Source organism: Geotrypetes seraphini, chromosome 1 (assembly GCF_902459505.1).
Source record: "Geotrypetes seraphini chromosome 1, aGeoSer1.1, whole genome shotgun sequence".
Lineage (NCBI taxonomy): Eukaryota > Metazoa > Chordata > Amphibia > Gymnophiona > Dermophiidae > Geotrypetes > Geotrypetes seraphini.
The window spans coordinates 241,909,541-241,932,061 of NC_047084.1; the positions used below are offsets into that span (position 1 = coordinate 241,909,541).

The 22,521-nt window shown below is 43.5% G+C and overlaps 1 protein-coding gene across 1 annotated transcript in view; it reads left to right on the forward strand.

Annotated features, from left to right (window-relative positions):
* The window catches only part of ADGRA3 (adhesion G protein-coupled receptor A3), a 194,023-nt gene extending 175,681 nt beyond the window's left edge, over window positions 1–18,342 (forward strand). Inside the window, exons 16-19 of the mRNA XM_033948486.1 lie at window positions 298–421; window positions 11,481–11,626; window positions 16,459–16,554; window positions 16,731–18,342. Of these exons, the coding sequence (XP_033804377.1) occupies window positions 298–421; window positions 11,481–11,626; window positions 16,459–16,554; window positions 16,731–17,979 (1,615 nt within the window). The 3' untranslated portion in view covers window positions 17,980–18,342. The remainder of the gene's footprint in view (window positions 1–297; window positions 422–11,480; window positions 11,627–16,458; window positions 16,555–16,730) is intronic.
* Window positions 18,343–22,521: the final 4,179 nt, after the last annotated feature.

A 22,521-nucleotide genomic window follows, 5' to 3' on the forward strand; every position in this document is an offset into this window, starting at 1 on the left:
TTGCACTTTGAATTAGTTTTTGCATCTAAAGCACGGTAAGTAAACAAAACTTTATTGCATTTTAATATAAGAGCCTCTCACTTTTCCTCTGAAAATTAGATTAAATTGAGAAAGGCGTGCTTTTTAAAATTTTAATGTCTTCTGTCAACTGGATTTTAACTATTTGATTTAATATTTCTCTTGCTTTGATCACAAGTATGTGTTTTAGCAGTTGCATGTTTTGGCTTACATCAAGTGTTTGTTTTCTGAAATGTCATTTTATACAGCATCATTGTCCTCTATGTATTTTTCCTACAGTTTGATCAAGATCAGTGTTAAAAGCTGGCACATGTTGGTGAATCTCTGTTTTCACATATTCCTGACGTGTCTTGTGTTTGTTGGAGGCATAACTCAGACCAAAAAGAACAGCATTTGCCAAGCAGTAAGTGAAAACTGAGGATTAGAATGTACACTGATGATTAAAAAAAAGTATTGCTGTCTTATAATAGATGTTATATATTCATAAATATCAGAAAGCCTTATATATTTAAGAACATAAGAACTGCCATCTCCGGATCAGACCTACAGTCCATCGAGTCCGGTGATCCGCATGCGCGGAGGCCTAGTCAGGTGTACACCTGATGTAGTTTTAGTCACCCATATCCCTCTATGCCTCTCATAAGGAGATGTGCATCTAATTTGCTTTTGAATCCTAGAACGGTGAATTCCGCAATAACCTCCTCTGGGAGAGCATTCCAGGTGCCCACCACCCGCTGCGTGAAGCAGAACTTCCTGACTAGTCGTCTTTTTAAAAAAAAATTGTATGATCTTATAATCAGCAGTTATTCCTTGCTAAGTATTTAATTTTAGTATTTATATAATTTGAATGCTAGCTACAGTAGTCTACCTCCTTTAGGGCTCCTTTTACAAAGCGGAGTTATGCTTTTTAATTGCCGGCTGCAGTAGTATTAGCTCTGATGCTCATAGAATTCCTAAAGCAGTGTCGTAAGGTTGGGGGGGGGTCAGCCATCTAATCTACAAAGTAGTTTTATGCGTGTGCAAAATTATTGTAGAGTTAATTTTATCCTAGGCATCTATTGATTATCCCAGGACAAGCAGGCAGCATATTCTTAACGCATGGGTGACGTCACCGACGGAGCCCCGGTACGGATACTTTTAACTAGAAAGTTCTAGTTGGCGGCACCGCGCATGCGCGGGTGCCTTCCCGCTCGACGGAGGAGAGCGTGGTCCCCAGTTTCTTCGTTTCTGCGGAGCGAAGAAGACGCATGTATTTTTCAACGGCCGTTGAAATATCGGATTTTGCCTTCCCGCTCGCATTTTTGTCTTCCTTTTTCTTCTTTTACCTTCGGGTTTCTTTTTAGTTTTAAATTCCAAAAAAAACCCCAACTTTGTTTTCTCTTTATTTTTCGAACCGGCCCCGGCGGGGCCTGTTGTCACCATACAGGCCTCCGGTTTTGATTTTGCGGAGGCCGTGTTTCCCTTCATGCCCCCTCAGCCGGGCTTTAAGAAGTGCCAGCGGTGTGCACGCCCGATATCTCTCACTGACCCGCACAATTGGTGCCTACAGTGCCTGGGTCCAGAGCATCGGGCTGACACCTGCACCCGCTGTGCTACTCTTAAAAAACGTACATTAAAAAATAGACAGATCCAACAAAATATTCTTTTCGGCACCGGATCTGCCATGGAATCAGCCGCGCCGTCAACGGCATCGCAAAAGTCGGCACCGACTACTTCGACACCGCCTGATCCTTCCTCGGGGTCGCTGGCACCGGGTAAGCCGGCTAAGAAGCCTTCCACTCCCCTTGAGCGCCCTCCTGCCACACCGGCGACGCCGGTCCTCCCGGCATCACGCCGACCCCGCAAACGCTCCGCCCCGATTTCGGTGAGTGCCTCGTCATCGGCCTCCTCATCGCCGGGGCATGGAGCGGCACCTATGGTACCGAAAAAGAAAAAAGCGGTACCGGTGCCCCCTCTGGACGACTGCATTGCGGCCATACTCCAAACCCAACTGCAGGAGCAACTACAACAACAACTCCAGCACTTGTTGCCCACACTGTTGGCCCCACTCCTTTCGGTGCCGGACCGGCCCGAGCCTCGCACCACACCATCGGTGTCAACACCATCGGTACCGTTGAACACCTCCATGCCGGTACTCGCGGCTGAATCACTTCATCCTCTGGTGCAACCACGCTCTGATGCCGACCCTCCCCGACATCGAGACCGACACCAGTCCCCCCGAGACCAGGACCGGCACCGATCTTCCTCCCCCGGTACCGTCTCGATGCGCTCTGGCAAATCCCTCTCTAAGACTCGCCATACTGAGCCATCCGCACCACCGTCCCGTCCCGCGCATACCGACGTCAGGGACCCGGACTTATGGGAAGAATCCCCACCCGGTACCGAGGATGAGGCTTCATCAACGGACGAGGAACCATCGATGGTCGATACCAGTTCCAAACCTGAACAGTCCTCATTCACAAAATTTCTACGAGAAATGTCGGCAGCTCTGTCTATCCCTTTGGAGTCCGACTCTAAGAAGTCCCAGGCTTTCCTTGACGCCCTGGACTTCGAACAACCCCCCAAAGAATTTTTAAAGTTACCCGTCCACGACATCTTACGGGAAACTTTTTACAAAAATTGGGAAAACCCTCTCACGGTACCGGGTGCACTTCGAAAACTGGATAGTTTATATAGGGTCATTCCTATCCCGGGGTTCGACAAAACTCAACTACCCCATGAATCCCTTCTAGTGGAGTCCACTTTAAAGAAAACCCAGGGCTCCAGTGTTTATGCCTCTACTCCTCCTGGCAGAGAGGGCAGAACAATGGATAAATTTGGCAAGCGCCCTTATCAGAATTCCATGCTTGCCAACAGAGCTAATAATTACACCTTCCACTTCTCCTTCTATATGAAGCATTTGGTGCAACAACTCTCCTCCTTCCAAAAGTACATCCCTGCACGCAAGGTCCCGGTTTTTCAACAACAACTTTCCAGTTTGCTCCAACTCAGGAAATTTATGGTGCGCTCCATTTATGACTCTTTTGAGCTGACCTCTCGAGCATCTGCCATGGCTGTTGCCATGAGGCGCTTGGCCTGGCTGAGAGTTTCTGACCTCGATATTAATCACCAAGACCGCCTAGCCAACGCACCTTGTCTTGGTGATGAACTCTTTGGGGAGTCCCTGGACTCAACTACCCAGAAACTCTCGGCACACGAGACCAGGTGGGATACCCTGATCAAACCTAAGAAGAAAACTCCTCCTGCTCGCCCCTACAAACAGCAGTCTTCCTATCAACGCAGGTTCTCGGCCAGACCTCTCAACCCGCCTCAACAACAACAGTCTCGCCGGCCTCGTCAGCAGCACCAGACTCAGGCACGTTCACAGTCTCACCCACCGACCAAGCCTCTCCCGCAGTCAAAACCATCTCAGCCCTTTTGACTCTTTTCTCCAGGGCATAGCCAGTCTCCCACCATCTTTGCCTCTTCCTCAGCCGATAGGAGGACGTCTTCAACTCTTCCTCAACCGTTGGGAGGTCATCACATCAGACCTGTGGGTCCTCAACATCATTCGCCACGGCTACTCTCTCAATTTCCAGACTCTTCCACCGGACAATCCTCCCATAAAGTCTGTTTCTCACTCCTCTCAATCCCCCCTCCTCCTGAGGGAGGTCCAATCCCTCCTTCTTCTCAATGCCATCGAAGAGGTACCCCCAGACCAAAGGGGTCAGGGATTCTACTCCCGCTACTTCCTGGTTCCCAAGAAGACAGGAGACCTCCATCCCATCCTCGATCTCCGGAACCTCAACAAATGTCTGGTCAAGGAAAAGTTCAGAATGCTCTCCCTTGCCACGCTTTACCCGCTTCTCTCTCAACACGACTGACTATGTTCCCTAGACCTCAAAGAGGCCTACACTCACATTCCAATCCATCTGACTTCACGTCGCTACCTCCGATTTCAGGTACAGCACCGCCACTATCAGTACAAAGTGCTACCCTTTGGCCTCGCATCATCACCCAGGGTGTTCACCAAGTGCCTTATTGTGGTGGCGGCCTTCCTCAGGTCTCACAACCTCCAGGTGTTCCCGTACTTGGACGATTGGTTGGTGAAAGCTCCTACGTCTCCGCTTGTGCTGCAAGCCACACAACACACCATCTCTTTCCTCCATCTCCTGGGGTTCGAGATCAACTACCCCAATGTCGCATCTGCTTCCCACACAGCGACTTCAATTCATTGGAGCAGTTCTGGACACCACTCTGATGAGGGCGTTTCTTCCCGCCGACCGACAACGGACCCTGCTCCATCTCTGTCATCAGGTGCTCCTTCATCACTCCATCCCAGCTCGGCAGATGATGGTCCTCCTAGGCCACATGGCCTCGACGGTCCATGTACTTCCTCTGGCACGACTCCACCTCAGGACACCTCAGTGGACTCTAGCCAACCAATGGTCACAGACCTCGGATCTTCTTTCTCATCCCATCTCTGTGACATTGTCTCTTCAGCAATCTCTTCAATGGTGGTTGAACTCCTCAAATCTTTCCAGGGGTCTACTCTTTCATCTGCCCCCTCACTCCATGACCATCACCACGGATGCCTCCCCCTATGCGTGGGGAGCTCACCTGGGAGATCTTCGCACTCAGGGTCTCTGGACCCCTCAGGAGCATCTACATCACATCAATTTCCTGGAACTCAGAGCCATGTTCTATGCTCTCAAAGCCTTCCAGCACCTTCTCTACCCTCAGGTCCTTCTTCTGTGCACAGACAACCAGGTCGCCATGTACTACATAAACAAGCAAGGCGGCACCGGATCTCCCCTCCTCTGTCAGGAGGCCATCCGCATCTGGTCCTGGGCCACGGCCCACAGTCTCTTCCTCAAGGCTGTATATATCCAGGGCGAACAGAACTCCCTGGCCGACAATCTCAGCTGCATCCTTCAACCTCACGAGTGGACTCTGGATCCTCCCACACTCCGCTCCATCTTTGCGCGCTGGGGCACTCCGCAAGTGGACCTCTTTGCAGCTCCTCACAACCATCAGCTGCCCCAGTTCTGTTCCAGACTCTTCTCTCCTCACCGTCTGGCCCCGGATGCATTCCTGCTCAACTGGACGGATCGGTTCCTCTATGCCTTTCCTCCACTACCTCTGATGTTGCGGACATTGTTCAAACTCCGCAGGGACAGAGCCACCATGATTCTCATCGCTCCTCGGTGGCCTCGCCAACACTGGTTTTCCCTCCTGCTCCAGCTCAGCTCCAGGGAGCCCATTCCTCTTCCTCTGTTTCCTACTCTACTTACACAGCAGCATCAGTCTCTATTGCATCCCAATCTGTCCTCGCTCCACCTGACAGCTTGGTTTCTCTCGGGCTGACCTCTCCAGAGAACCTGTCTCAGCCTGTCCGTCGTATTTTGGATGCCTCCAGGAAACCGGCCACCCTCCAATGTTACCATCAGAAATGGACCCGGTTCTCCTCTTGGTGTCCTCTTCATCACGATCCCGCCTCATTGGCGGTAGAAACTATACTGGACTATTTGCTTTCTCTCTCCGACGCTGGCCTCAAATCTACCTCAATCAGAGTCCACCTCAGTGCCATCACTGCGTTTCATGAGCCTATCCTCGGAAAACCTCTCACGGCTCATCCCCTGGTTTCCCGGTTCATGAGAGGCCTCTTCAATGTCAAACCACCGCTGAAGCCTCCTCCAGTCGTCTGGGACCTGAACGTGTTTCTCTCAGCCCTCATGAAACCTCCATTTGAGCCTCTTGCCACAACTTCACTCAAATTTCTGACATGGAAGGTGCTTTTCCTCATTGCCATCACCTCTGCCAGGAGGGTTAGTGAGCTACATGCACTGGTCGCTGACCCACCTTTCACGGTTTTTCACCATGACAAGGTAGTTCTGCGTACCCATCCTAAATTTCTTCCCAAGGTGGTCTCGGACTTCCACCTCAACCAATCCATTGTGTTACCTGTCTTTTTCCCTAAGCCCCATTCTCATCCTGGGGAACAGGCATTACACACGCTGGACTGTAAGCGTGCCCTTGCATACTACCTTGACCATACCAGGGCTCACCGCTCGTCCCCTCAGCTCTTTTTGTCCTTCGACCCTAACCGTCTAGGTCGCCCTGTCTCTAAACGGATAATTTCTAACTGGCTTGCTGCCTGCATTACGTTCTGTTATGCTCGGGCCGGTCTCTCACTGGAAGGTGCTGTCACGGCCCACAGGGTCAGAGCTATGGCTGCTTCTGTGGCTTTCCTCCGCTCCACGCCAATCGAGGAGATCTGCAAAGCTGCCACTTGGTCCTCAGTTCACACATTCACTTCTCACTACTGTCTGGATGCCTTCTCCAGATGGGATGAGCACTTCGGCCAATCTGTGTTACAAAATTTGTTTTCCTAATTGCCAACCATCCCTCCTCCCTCTCTGTTAGCTTGGAGGTCACCCATGCGTTAAGAATATGCTGCCTGCTTGTCCTGGGATAAAGCACAGTTACTTACCGTAACAGGTGTTATCCAGGGACAGCAGGCAGATATTCTTACGACCCACCCTCCTCCCCGGGTTGGCTTCTTAGCTGGCTTATCTTAACTGGGGACCACGCTCTCCTCCGTCGAGCGGGAAGGCACCCGCGCATGCGCGGTGCGGCCAACTAGAACTTTCTAGTTAAAAGTGTCCGTACCGGGGCTCCGTCGGTGATGTCACCCATGCGTTAAGAATATCTGCCTGCTGTCCCTGGATAACACCTGTTACGGTAAGTAACTGTGCTTTCCTGGTTCCTACTTATATGCTCTTGATACACCTACCTTAATACTAAGAATCCCTCTTATTTTTCTATCCTAAGGAGAAACAGGCCAGTTTAATTCAGAGGAAGAAGGGGTCAGAAAACATTGAGCATTTTGAAAGGTTTTTTTTGACATTGTCAGACATCAATCTTATATGAACATGAAAATAGCCATACTGAGTCAGTATCCTGCTTCCAACAATGGCCAATCCAGGTCACAAGTACCTGGCAGAATCCCAAAGAGGAGCAAGATTCGAGGCTGCCAATCTCAGGGATAAGTATTGGCTATCCCCATTTCATCAAACATCCTAATTGTAATCTCACTAAAATTTTCTCTTTGAAGCAAGATGAGCACTATAGGAAAAATTTCTGTATTTCTTTCATTCTTAGCCAGTGATAGAATGTTTCTAGGTAAGATTATGGGTTAGAGTTTCAGGATTCTGATAACTTCCATGGATGATACTGTCTGTAGCAGTAATAATCAGTATGAGGCTAGAGCTCAATCTGGAAGAAGAGGGAACAATACGAGGCGCCTAGCCTTCTGAGCCCAGACCTAAATCTGGAGATTTAGGTCGGATACAAGGGGATGAATATGTTGGATCTTTTACAAAGAAATATGGTTCTGAAATCGCTCCCCTTCCTCATTTATTATCTGTTCTGACTCATGACTACTTTTCATCTGCTCTGAGTGGAAGTGTATTTTATTGCACTGTTACTGCAACAGATCTTTGTGCCATTTAGCTCTTTATGCAACAGAGTTTCTTTGCATGTTCTAGGACACAGTGCTTTGGGGAGGGTGAGGGAGTGAATGGCACAGGAGCAGGTATCCCTAGAAACACTCCCAAACTGTTGTGGCAGTTAAGATACCTTCCAGCAGGTGGCACCAACTTAATGAATGTTAGGCTGTCTGGATAGAGGGAGCAGGAAGTAAAAACCTTCTGGCAGTTAAGAACAGGGAGGCCCTGAATGTAGAGGCTTTCAGGAGGGAGGTCCTGAGCCAAAAAGACTCCTTTTACAGAAGGATGAACCATAGTACCTGAAGAGACTGGATCAAGGAAGCAGGGTGGCTCAGGTACCTATATGTGGGGAGAGACTATTAAGGTATCTTATCATTTTGATAAGGTCTCATCATTTTGAAGACCCAAATAGAGTGCAGACTGAAGGCAAGTCTGTGTGGGACTGTGTTTGGCTAGGGAAGAAAAAAGTGAACTGTTTGGGGGTAGCCAGAGTCCGCCCTAGCAGAACAGTTTTCTGTTGATTTATATAAAATATTGATGCTATTGTCCTAGTTAAAGTTATGTTAATAATAAAGGCCTTTTGGTTACTCCTAGCCCTTGTCTGCCTGCCTTTATGAGAAATCCAAGCCTGCTGCTTGCTCACATTACCACAGGGTGATAGTTGAGAAATCAAGGCTCAGATTGTACTGCTTTCCTCCTTCTGTTTGTTCCATCCTCTGGTTTTCAGCATTGATGAGTTGGAACTGGTAAGATCTGTAAATGAATTGTTCAGGCACCACCAGGGGTATAGCTACCATTGAGGAAGCCCGGCAAAATGTCCAGGGCCACCCAATGACAGGAGCTGCATGCTGCCTTCTGGTCTCCATTCTGCATGTCAGCTCTCTTCCCCCGCCCTCCAGGTATCTGGTGTGCAGACCTGCATCAGCCTGTAGTCTCTCCCCCCTCCCACCCACATGTTCCTCCAGAAGAGTCCCATGGCTGATCAGAAGAGGCAATGACATAAACACTTCTATCTGCACCTGGCCTTGCCAACACCTTTCCTCTGCAGCTTCTGCCCACAGGAAATATGTCACAGGAGGCGAGACATCAAGGGCAAGGGCTGGGTGCAGGCAGAAGTGTTTACATTGCTGCCTCTGCCGGTTATCCACTGGGACTTCTGGAGATGGTGGGGGTAGAGACAACAGAGAAACACTGAACCTGCAGGAAGAAGTAAGAGAGAGATGGAGGGAACAGCAAGGGGTGCCATACTTGCGCAGGAGGAAGGAGTAGCAGAGAGAAATCCTGGACCTGCATGGGATTAGGGAGTAGAGTGGACAAAGAAAGAGGAGGAGAGATACTGGACTTGTGGGGAAATGGAGGGAAGACAGAGAAACAGAGACCAGGACCAAAAAGAAGAGCAAGAGAGGGTGAGAGATGCTGAGGGGTCAGTGCTGAGGTGCAGGAGAAAAGGAAGAGAAGGGAGAAGCTGGACATTGGAGGAACAGGGACACAGAAATGAGATGCAGGGCATGGAGAGAGCTTAGGGACCTGCGATCACAAAGGGATAATTTGGGACATGGAGGGGGAGGGATAGGAACACAGAGGAGAGATGCTGGGTAGGACCCATATGGAATGCAAAGAGAAGGTGGATGGCGAACACAGAAAAGAAATGTCAAAAGGATAGAAGATCGTAGAAAGACTTATGTAAAAGCAGAAAAGAGAAACAGGGACAAAACCAGAACACAGACAAAGGTAGCCAAATTAATTTTTTTCTGAATGTATTAATTGAAATATGTCAGCTTTGGGAAATGTGTATCTCTGATATCTTATATTTCAGTTTCTATTACTATATCAGGTTTTCAATATAGGTTATTTATTGAGCCTGTGCAAAGGTCCCCCTCCCCCCTACTGAGAGATGATGTTATGGGGGGAGCATTCAGTCTTAGTTATGCCACTAGGGCCTCACATTTTATTACACTCGTTTTGTGTTTGTTGAGTTGTAAAATTCCACCTTAACTGGCACACCTATAATTAGATACCACACAACTCCATCAATTTGCTGAACAGGTGTGATATTGAAAATCCAAATTTAATAGAGGAAAAAGCTTCAGGCTTGAAGAGAGCAAAGAAATCAGCTCAACTTCCAAAACATCACTGGTTTAAAAAACCTCCAGAACACTGTAGGAAAATGTATCGAGGATAATACAACCAGGGAAGCACCCTACTATAGACCCCTTCCTACGGGGAACCTACGTTTCTTCAGGGCAATGGGGCACAGGTGCTGAAATATATAATCAACAAACTTTGACTAAGTCTTGAAGATTCAAACAAAGCTTAATAAAAGTAAAGCATGATACTGCAGCTTCGATTTGTCCCTCTTTTGCCTTCCGCGTTCTCTCATGGTGCCGTTGCACTATAACCTCCCTTGCCTGATGCAAGAGGACGTGGCAGTCGCTGACAGCAGTAGCACCTCTTGATTTTAAAAGAGACAGATAAAATCAAAGAGTTTAGTTGTACAGAATCTAGTAAAAGTAAAACCAATCAATGTCACGATTTAGTTCATGCAGCTGTACAGTGTTTAAGGTAGAAATCCAAAACTGTTCTCGCTGTTGTAAAATAAGCCCTCTATTGCCCCCACGAATTGAAGGGGAAACATAATCAAGAGTGAAGCAGCGCATTTCACTAAAGGAGTCTTGAACCATGGGAGCCTGGTGTATTCCTTTCTTGAAAGCATTCCTGTGCTCGGTCACTCTTAGTTTTAAAGTTCTACTAGTCTGACCAAAATACAATTTCTGACCGGGACAGATTATGACGTATACCACGAAGGAAGTGTCACAAGTAGTGGCATGCTGCAGAGTATATGTCTTCTGATTAAATTTAGTGATGGTCAACATGATATTACAAGCCTTACAGACTCCACAGGGGCTGTGAAACCCTCTCCTCCCATTGTTCCTGTAGTATTGTCGATGTTCCTCACCATAGCAGGGCTCAGTTGCTCCTTAACGTTTCTTCTTCTCCGGTATGCCACCTGTAGCCAGCAAAACAGAATGACACTGCCACCTTATCTCAATGCCTTCGGATTATCCTGACTATCTGATGTGCACAAAGGTCATAATTTAAACCACAGATGGTGACTTTCTCTTCCTGTGCTTGTACTCTTGGAGAAAAAAAAGTTTCGATTTATATGCAGAGCCCGTTTGTATGCCTTTTTAATCACATCACTCGGATACCCCCACTCTAACAGCCTTTTTGTGGCAGGTCCTTCGCCTGATGCTTAAATCCTTCCTTAGATGTACACAGTTTTCTGTATCTCAAAAATTGAGATACAGGTAGACTTTGCTTCAGGTGAGATGGATGGTAACTCTCATAGTGCAGAACGTATTTCAGTCAATGGTCTTCCTGAACACAGCAGTCAATAACTTATTGTTCTTCAATACCACTCTAACATCTGAGAAAGAAATGTCCTCTCTACTGCACTGCATAGCAAACCTGATCTTCGGGTGTCGTTCATTCAACCATGCCACAAAGCTGTCCAACTGTGACCTGTAGTTTCTGCTTCTACCGTGATTTTTTGCAGCAAAATCTGGCCTCTGAAATAGCATAACTTGTTGGCACCAAGGCTATCCAGTTGTAAAGAATTCTCTCACCAAATCTGGCCAGGAGATATACATTTCAGATATTTAGAATCTGGATGACACAAATCTTAAACTAATTTGGAAATAAGAGTATGATAGTAAAATGTTTCGCATGAGTTTGTGATATCATTTCTGTTTGCTTTGTGCATAAATACAGTTAATAAAAATAGGTGACTCATGTTTAATGTAATCTGGTCAAAGCAAAAGTTTTGTGAACTGTTCTCACATTAAATATTATCTGTGCTATATGTTATATGCTTGATAGTTTAATTATCATGGATCCAGTTCTATAACTTATTTCCTGTGCATTTGGTAGCATACTTACTTTATATATATATTTGTGGGATTTTTGTTCCAGGTTGGAATAATTTTACATTATTCTACTCTTGCTACGGTCTTGTGGGTAGGAGTTACAGCACGCAATATCTACAAGCAGGTCACAAAGAAAACAAAGAGATGCCAAGATCCTGAGGAGCCACCACCTCCCCCGCGACCAATGCTTCGGTGAGTCTATGACTTGCTGATGTCACATTTCTATGTCTGTATATCTGATATACTACCTGCAGTCTATGCTTGCATATACAATATTATACTTATTCATCATGAATATCCTGGAAAACCAGAATAGCAAGTCAAGTAATATTAAAACAGCACTAACACCAAAAATGTTAAATTGTGGTTGATTTAATCACAAATTGTATTTACTTAATTTATATTCATAGTATGGTACTTAACATCTAAATTATGCAATTGCATTGGTTCTTGAATGCACAGAAATAAATGTCAGCAAATAAAAAATAAGGCAATAACCTTTTTATGAAGTAACTTAACTAGCTTTCAGGAATTTATCCTCATTAAATTCAGACAAAATGAGCAAAAGATATTGTTAGAAAATAAGTAAGTCATAGATTACATCAGAATAATAGTTTGAAAAGGAAGGGAGAGAAGTGTTTACATGTGGCATAAGAAAAACTTTCAAAATTGTTATTTTCTTCATGTTGAGTAAAGTTCCAGCACCGAGGATATGTCTTCTTTGGTACTGACAGGGATTTTAATTTGAAATCTCCATGTATGCTTAATGTAATATATTTTTTAAAAAAGGTGCAAAATTTTCAAAAGGAAACAATGGGTAACTTCTCTTTGAAAATTGCCTTTTAGACCCATAGTTACAAAACACCCATGTGTAAACTCAATGCAGGCGTTAGCGGCTAGCGCAGGAGGCAGTTTAACGCGCAGTATTACGCGTGTTAAACCCCTACCGCAGCTTGATAAAAGGACCCCTGTGTGCTCACTACAGTATACAAATCTAATTAAAAGCGGATAATTTTGTAAAGTAATTTTTGCATATCTAGGGTAAAAAACATACACAATGATTGTATTAAATAGTGTTGGGTGTAAGAGTATGTACAATGGCATAAACACATATGTTTACTGTAAGCATTACTGAGGATGTGGTCTGGTTGGAATTTATTCATTTATTTAAAAATTTATATACGCCATCTAAAAAAAGGTTTTACATAAATAAAACATACATAAAATGAACATCACAAAATAAAAAAATAAAATCTTTACCCTTAATTAAATTCTTCTGCTCCAGAATCAACAAAACATATCACAGGAATGCTGTAACAAACAGCTGAGTTTGTGAATGTGAGCAGAACTTGCAAATACTGTGTTGATTATAAAATATGCTAGTCTTCATGTGTACTTTAATTTTTTTTATGTTATAGGGGTTCTGTTGAATTTATATGTTGGGTTTATATAAATGTTTGTGTGTTGGGTTTGTATGTTTGTGTATTTTTTTCAAATTGTTAATCATAGACCACCTAGAAAGGCAGATAAGCGATATATGAATTCTGTAAATAAATTTCCAGACAAAGGTCCTGATTATAGAATGAGATGCCTACCAATGTAGGCACCTAATTTTTTTTTTTTAAATTAGGTCAACAGCGCTGTTAATTGAATAGCACCATTAAAAAACAATTTAAAAATTAATTTTCAGGTAGGTACCATGTAGGCATCTATACTGAGGCACCTACCCATGTCTACTCGAAAAGTAAGAATGGCAGGGGTAGAGTTTGGGCATGGATTGCTCTAGGTACTGATAGGTGGTGAGGTTGGGTCAAGAAAACCCTGGTCTAATATATCGGCATCTAAGCTGAATTAGGCACCATTCTACAAATGGCACCTAGTGGTTGATTGACAACTGCGCCAAGCAGCGCCATTTATTGAATCAGAGCCAAATAATTTCACATCATCTCTCTCCCAACTAGTTAGTGTTGTTAAAATGTCCTCTCTCATCATATTACCCTCCATACATGTAAATTCAGCACCAATGATCCAGTACAGACTGAGGTGTTATGAATGGAGAATGTAAAAGCTATGAAGTAATACTGCATGTAGATCAATATGATATAAAAAAAACTAAATTGGCACAGTCTCTGCTAGTAATATTTTACACAGTGAATTAGCAACGGTATACACTAAGGCCTAGATTCTATAAACAGTGCCTTAAGCCTAACTTAAGTTGAAAATGCAGTTTAAAACTGATAAAAAAGCAGTTTAAAAAAATGTAGGCGCCTACTAGCGGCTAAAAAAAATGGCGCCAGAATCATACCTACAGAGGCTTTTTACGATGCCTAATGCCACTTTTCAGCTATTGTGCTATGGTTCCACTTATTCAGACGCGGCAAGACTCGGACAACCTGAATAATCCTCTGTTTTCTTCTCGTCTTTCATCCCTTTTCTTTTTCTTTTCCTTTCCTTTCATTTCTTACAATTTATATTTGGAATTACTTCCCAAAAAACTCCCAAAAAAAACAAAATCCAGACATAAAGCAAAATTGGAAAGCAGTTTTATTTTATTATATAACATACATTTGTATGTTCGTATTCGTAATAGGAAAATAATTCAAATTAATGCTAATATGATACACAATTACTGTAAAAATTCAGAAAAATTTGCCACAGAGCTAGTTCCATGCAGGGCTGTGGACTTGGAGTCCGAAGTAATTTTGGGTGGAGTCCGTAAAAATGTACACTTAAGCTATGTTTATGTGTCAAAATTTTGCAGTCACTGTGAATGCTCAGTGTCCATCCCCAGCTTTAACACATCTCTTAAAATATATATTCTGCTGCCAGCAGTCACTTCACTTGCATCTCAGGACAGCTGGGCATACATGTGATTTGCTCTCAAAACCAAACTCAAATCAATTCCCAGAAAGCAAAACACAAAATCGGTTGTTAGAATGGCCCAAAAATAAACTTGTCAGAACAGTCCAAGGCTCTATTTGTCAAAGCAATCCACTTTATTTCTTCAAACAAAATCAAGGATCACTTCCAGCAGAATGGAGACATTAACTTTCCAGTGCATTCATCAAGCACAGTGGCTTCAGTTCAGCCAAAACAAAGGACCAAAACAAAACACCAAAATTGTACACAATTCAATTATGTAAAGTTCCAAAATACACACCACAATACATTTCCAACACTGCTTCTTTTAAGGGAAAACATCTTCAACTTTGGCCCAGATTTACTAAAGATTTTCTTGAGATATGGAGACCTTTGATACAATATTGTGACTTATAGTCCCTTGTGAACAATTATTTTTGTAGATTTATTTCTTTGGCTTATTCCACATAGCCATGCATATGTTCTGCTATAAGTTTTTGAATAGGCTAATGACATGCATTGGATATGTACCCTTGTATACTGATAATATCATTCTGCACTCTACAACATTTCTGCTTTTCATTGATGTGATAGACACTTTGACTTTGTTAAATACATATTTGTACTTACCCTTATAATCTTAAAATTCAATAAAGATTTTTGAACTTAAAAAAAAAAAAAAGATAGTGATTCAATCACTGTTGGCTGATTCTCTGACCGATGTAAAAACAGTGATTGATTCACTATCTTTTTTGCATGCAAACTCCCCAACTTAATTGCCCCAACTGAGCGATTGAGTCAGTGCAGAGCCCTGACAGTAGTGACATGAGACGCAGCCTTCTGTCACTGCTGTCAGGGCTTCTGTCAGCTTTTTTTCTTTTTTTTTTTAAATGGCACAGTTACACACGCAAAATATCTACCCAATTTAAAAAAAAGAAAAAAGCCCCCACCAGACAAAGCGCTTCCTCCCTCCAACCCAAAAAAATAGCAGGAGGGATGCCCACTTCTTCCTGCCATTGCTGCCACTGTGCCCCCCTCCCACCCCAGTGACCCACAAATGGCAGGAGGGATGCCCGGTTGCTCTTGCCATCGACGCCTTCAGGTCCCTTCTCCCCTGCCCGTGGCTGGCCGTACACCCCTGCCGAACAGACCCCCACACTTAAAATTGCCATCGGGCCCTCTCCTTCCTCCCCCCCCCCCGAAACAAATGGCAGGAGGGATGCCCATTCCCTCTTACCACTGGACAGTAGCGGACACCCCCTCCCCATACTTTACGTTGGGAGCAGGAGGGGTGCTCAGTCTCTCCTGCTCCTCCGGTCTCCTGCGACGCAATGCAGGCCTTAGGCCCTGCCCTGGTGCATCATGTGATGCATGGGGAGGGGCCTAAGGCCCTGATTTTTCTCAGGCGCCTTGGGCTCCTCCCTTGGGAGGGGCCTGAGGCACCTGAGCCAATCAGGGACTTCCTTAGGGAGGAGTCTAAGGAAGTCCTTGATTGGCCAAAACATGCCTACTTTGACCTTAGGCGCCCGTAACCGCCTCTGTAGATTTGATCACGGTGCTGTATCTGGAGGAACTGGTGGGTACCTATATTTTTTTATAATTACTTTTTAATTGTTAAATGACGCAGTCAATTACCGCACCAATTAAAAACAATTGCACCAATTAAGTTAGACGGCAGTAGAGCACCTACCACCGCCTAACTTACAGCGCTGTTATTAGAATCAGGTCCTCAGTGTATACAGATTTATCATGTTCATATTTATTATGGATATCTTGAAATCACATGGCAGTGTTTTCAATGGGACAGGTTTGAGAAGACCTGCATTAGAATTTTGTTGCTTTGTATTAGTTCATTTGTGCTTGGTAAGTATACACTTTTTGTATTGTGTTTATATTAGTGGATATGTCCAATGTTTGGTCCTTCTTTTAAATGAGAACCAGAGAGCAGCAGTGGAACAAACTTTCAAATAAGTTATGTCATTGAGCTGTATTATACAGCAAAAATCGGTGAAACTATTGGATACTAGTAAGAAAATTCTTGTTGATGAAAAAAATATTAAAAATTGTGTTGAGCCACTTTGATTAATGCTGGCTTTTATAAAGAGTATAAAAATAAGAAAATAAAATTTTGTTTCTAACTTAAATTATTGCTCTTTTTTGTTTAGATTTTATCTAATTGGTGGCGGTATCCCAATCATAGTGTGCGGAATAACTGCAGCAGCTAATATAAAGAATTATGGCAGTAGACCTAATGCACCATAGTAAGTGTTGCATATCTGATTCTGAACTTTACATTTGTTATTGCATATTTCATGCTCATTTTCTGGGAGCATTGGTAGTGATTATAGATGGTATTTTGCAGCATCTTCTTATAAGCAAGCTTTTGTACACTAAAAGGTATAAACCTAGTTAATATATTATGTCTTGTATATTTCAGTTGCTGGATGGCATGGGAACCCAGTTTAGGAGCCTTTTATGGACCAGCTAGCTTTATCATATTCGTCAACTGCATGTACTTTCTCAGCATATTTATACAGTTGAAACGTCATCCTGAACGCAAATTTGAGCTGAAAGAGACAACTGAAGAGCAGCAGCGCCTGGCAGTGAACGAGCATGGCGAATCAAACCGTCAGGATTCCACGTCTGTCTCGTTAGTGTCCACGTCGGCGCTGGAGAATGAGCACACCTTTCGGGCTCAGCTTCAAGGGGCCAGCCTTGCTTTGTTCTTGTACGTCTTCCTGTGGATCTTTGGAGCTTTGGCCGTGTCATTATATTACCCCATGGATTTGATTTTTAGCTGCTTTTTCGGATCGACATGCTTGATCCTTAGTGCCTTCCTTGTTGTACACCACTGTGTGAACCGGGAAGATGTAAGACACGCATGGATAGCCACCTGCTGCCTTGGAAGGAGTACCTACTCTGTACAAGTTAATGTTCAGCCCTCAAGTTCCACCGGGGCTAATAATGGTGATGCCCCCAAATGTACCAACAGCAGTGCTGAATCATCCTGTACAAATAAAAGTGCATCAAGCCTAAAAAATTCATCTCAGGGCTGTAAACTAACAAACTTGCAAGCTGCTGCAGCAGCAGCAGCTCAGTGTAATACGAGTCTTCTACCTCCAAATACTACTCCTCAGCTCGATAACAGTCTGACGGAGCATTCAGTAGACAATGACATAAAAATGCATATTGCTCCTGTAGAAGCCCAGTATAGAACAAACGGGCACCCAAATCGGCACCATAAAAACAGAGGTAAAGGACATCGTGCCAGTAGACTCGCAGTGCTCAGGGAGTATGCATATGATGTCCCCACGAGCGTGGAAGGAAGTACTCAGAATAGCTTGCATAAGAACCGACAAGGCAATACGGAAGGGCATTCGAGGAATCGAAGAGTTTACTTGGCTTACAGAGAACGTCAGTTTTCTCAGTGCCAACAAGACAGCAGTGATGCTAGTGGTACACTTCCAAGATACAGCAGAAATGCAGAAAGGGAGCTTGTAGCAAACAAGGACATTGTAAGGGAGCCTGTAGTAGTTGAACTTGAGAGCCAACAAAAATCATATGGCTTAAATTTGGTAAATCAGGATGGACTAGTGAAAGACAGTGATCAGGATGGACCAACAGGCAGTACGGACAGCACTGGTAATATTAGAACTGGGTTATGGAAACATGAAACTACTGTGTAGCATTCTGGTATTCTTCACTGCCAGAGATTTGTGTGAACTGTAATTTACAGACATTCCTTTAAGCTGAAGTATGGTCTCAAGAGACAGTTTACAAACGTTTGGTATTCTGGTTGAAATAGAGTACCTGCTATGTGAAAAATAACTTTTATAGCAACTATTTCTTTTTTAATCTTTGCAGTTTATAAAAAATATAAAATAAATACAGCTTTATTCTGTGAAAAATTTTAAAACATCAACATATTTTTAAAGAAAAATAGAGCAGGAAATTTTATAATTCAGATATGTAACATTCTGGGACCTGCCATGTCCACAGCACATTTCAGATTTATATTTGAATATGTAATAAATGGTGTGTTTCTCCAGCCATAGTTTTGTGTATGTAATGTCTTTTCAGTTGATTGCAGGTGGGTCTTGAGAAAGTAATACCAATTCTCTCCCTATTACTGTGCTCTGCAGTTCAATCAAATATTTTTAATCTCAATTCATAAACAAATTAACAGTCTTGTACCTAATTCCATTTTTTAATCGCTGCCTGGTTAGTGCTGCTGAATATCTCCTCTGACTGTTGTAGCACTATCCAGGCAGTAAATCAGATAGTGGCAATATTCAGCCTACTACCTGGTTAGATAAGCAGATAGCAGGGTGAATTGGGGGGGGGGGGGGGTTGTTGCTGAACAACCCTCACCCAAAACCTGCAAGAACAACTACCTCCTCCCTGTTATAATAGCATGCCCCCTTCCAAAGAGCCCAGTAAAAGACTCCTCCTCTTGAAGACTCTTTGGAGAATCCACTCTCTTAAGTCTTAAGTCCATGGCCTCCTATTCTATGAATTTGTAATTCCCCCAGGAGTCATTCATGAGGTACTTTGTCAAATGCCTTCTGAAAATCCAGATATACAATAGCACTGCTTGCCCTGGATCGGTAGCATGGAATATTGCTACTCCTTGGGTTTTGGCCAGGTACTAGTGACCTGGATTGGCCATTATGAGAACGGGCTACTGGGCTTGATGGACCATTGGTCTGACCCAGTAAGGCTATTCTTATGTTTGTCCGGCACCTATGTCAGGTTCACCAATCTATATCTTCACAGGTCACCTCTGGAACCTTTTAAAAAATTTGTATATATGAAATGAATATTTATTAGCAATTTCACAAAACTTGGCTAATTAGCTGTTGAGCTATATACAGTATAGTAAATCACAGTATAATCTAGTGTTATCAGATGAGTATCATCCCTGAAAAAATGGAAAAATTGTTTGCTTACCTTCTAATACCTGGTAATACTTTTGTAAGACACAGCTAAGATTTTAGCCATAAATTCTTAACATAGCAATTATTCTTACCTGATTTTTCATGGATGAAAACTTTAGCCTTAGCCAATGAAGCTTACAACTTGGTCTAAGGACTCTTAGGTGGCAAATAGCTTTTTAAAGTAGAGAATAAGCAAATTAATAACCATTTGGTAAAATTCTATTGGCAGTCTATATGGGCCTGTTGATTTCTTTAATGGGAGAACTTTAATTGCTGTGTGCCCTTCTTTTATATCGCCTTCTTAACACAGCATTATGTCCTTCAGTTAGAACAGGATGAGGGGTGTTATGCAGCAACACTGATATGCATTTGAATTGAACACTCAAGGCTATTGTGCATTATGCAGAGTAGTATCTACGAAACTGAGCTAATTTTCAGACTCTGTGATTGCTGACTATTCTCTCTTAATTATGCTATGAATTATCTGCATATCTTGCCTCACTTTTAAATGCTGAACTAATAAATGCATTTTATGTACTGTATATACTCGAATATAAACTGAGATTTTTGGGCCCAAAAAATGGGGTCTCAGTTTATATTTGAGTTTTCCTGCTGCTACCAACCCCCACCCCTAAACTGGCAGACTTCAGCACATGCCACAAGCCCTACCCCCACTACCATCGGCTGGCATCTAGCATTCCCTCCTTCCCTTCCAAACAAGAGTAAAAAAACCAGCCAGCCTAGTATGATTTCCTGGTGGTCTAGCGGCACTTTGGGGCAGGAGTGATTCCCTCTTGCTCCTACCTATTCTTTCTCCACAGCTAAAATGGCTGCTGAGACTTCCAGCTGCAGTGAAGGGGGAAGATAAATAGGAGAGGTGATAGGGCGCCACAGGGAAGGCAAGGGGAGGAATGGCATAATTTAAACCCTCTGGTTCATATTCAAGTTACCATTTTTCTCCTTAAAAGGGGGCAAAGATGGTATCTCAGTTTGTTCGGATAGGTTTATTTTTGGGTATATATGGTATTATTTTATTTAAAAAACCTTCTAGTCTGCTTAAATCCTAAGTGGGTTTTAAAATTGCTTAATATTAATTATATAATATGTATAAAGACATAAGCCTGCCTGCATACTATAGAATTAAATTGTAGTTGTAACAAGGACACAACAGCCACACATCCCATATTTCAGAATGCTATTACTTTGTAATTCTTGTTAGATGAGGGATCACTATGTCTACCTGCTTTTTCTTGGATAGCATAGTATTGTTTTTCCACATTAATGGGACTATTCAAGCCTTTGATAATGTATGATGAGAATTTGCATCCAGTATTCATGGACATAATATGTAGAACTTGGCATTGGATGTGGCCAGTTGAGTTTCCTCTGGTTATAATGATACCCAGATCCTTAGGCGCTAACCCCCAAGGTAGACCCTAGTATCTGGTAACTATGATTTGGGTTATTCTTCCCAATGTGCATCACTTTTCATTTGTCCACATTCAATTTCATTTGCCACTTGGACGCCCAGTCTTCCAATTTCCTAAGGTCTGCCTGCAATTTTTCACAATCCACTGGTTGGCCGCTTGCATTTCTTTCTGTTATGCTCAGGCTGGTCTCTCCCTGCCGGGTCAAGTCACAGGCCACAAGGTCAGGGCGATGGTGGCATCTGTTGCTTTTCTCCGCTCCACTCCCATTGAGGAAATCTGTAAGGCTGCCACTTTTCTCCACTCCACTCCCATTGAGGAAATCTGTAAGGCTGCCACTTGGTCCTTGGTTCATACGTTCACCTCTCACTACTGTCTGGATGCTTTCTCCAGGCGTGACGGCCACTTTGGCCAGTCAGTTTTGCGCAACAAAAAGAGAAATCCAACCGAATCTGCAGTAAAACCACCGAAACAGGAAAACCAAACAAAAACTGCAGACAATGTCAACGATGCAGGCAAGAATTTATTGTACCAAAATTAAAATGCAGTAATACAAAAATCTTTTTACTAACCAAGAGACACAACATGGTCCGTGTTTCGGACAACACGCCTTCGTCAGGGGTCCATGGTAAATAAAGTATACAATGTACCGCAAAAAATGTAGGTAACAACAAATGCCTGTGTATTACGCCAAAAACCAAATCACTCAAAAGCAGAAAATGAAAACATCTATTCTCCTAAATTGCCAACTCTCCCTCCATCCCTTTCTGGTTAGCTTGGAGGTCACCCACATGTAGAGAATATGCTGCCTGTTTGTCCTGGGATAACGCACAGTTACTTACCGTAACAGGTGTTATCCAGGGACAGCAGGCAGATATTCTTGCAACCCACCCACCTTCCCGTGGTTGGCTTCTTTGCTTGCTATCTGAACTGAGGACACGCTGAGGAGATGCATGCCCTAGGCAGGGTGGGAGGGGCACACGCGCATGTGCAGGCCAATCGCAAGCCTGAAGGTCTTCAAGCAAGTCTGCTTGCGAAAACGTCCACTAGGGGGCTCCATTGGTGACATCACCCACATGTAGAGAATATCTGCCTGCTGTCCCTGGATAACGCCTGTTACAGTAAGTAACTGTACTATGTGGCAATTCATGTGAACTTCTTTTAAAAGAAACTGTGATTGAAGTCTCAACAAATAAAGTCCCAGACTGTCTCCTGTTCTTCTTTACTGAAATCAATATTCAAGTCTTTGAAAAAATTATTCCACATTGTTTAAAAGAAGGCTTAGACATATTAGATATTGTAGCATAAAAATTAGAGACCAGTTTTGTGCACTTGTAGAGGGTAATTTTATAACAGCTTATCCAAATAGGAACCTATTTTGAGCCTAGAAAATGTAACCTGGCTCTATTCCAACCTAATGAGTACTTGGAATCAGAATAACCCTTGTACATAAACAATGTTGGTTGGGTCCAGGACTGGGATTGAAATCCTTTAGGAGGTAAGCAGCTTCACTGTCCATTCTCTAAGTAAAGTCAAGCAACTCCAAAGCAGTGGTTCTAAACCAAATTTTTATTGTAATAGTCTTGTCATGTAAACAAATATTTTGTGGGAGAGGCAAATAAAAGGTAACAGGCAACTTAATTACATACAATATTTCTGATTGCTTGACATCTAATTGCTTAGCTCAGAGAAAGCCCCACTCTCCTCTTAAGCAGATGCCTACTACTGAAGGTAACAGAAATCATTAGAGTTTGTGACAGCTGCCAAGAGACTCAAGGACTCTGAAGGTCTGTTGCTGATCATTTAATGCATGTTCCAAAGGAATGTTGTTAGTTCCGCAGAAACATTGTACTTTTTAAATCGT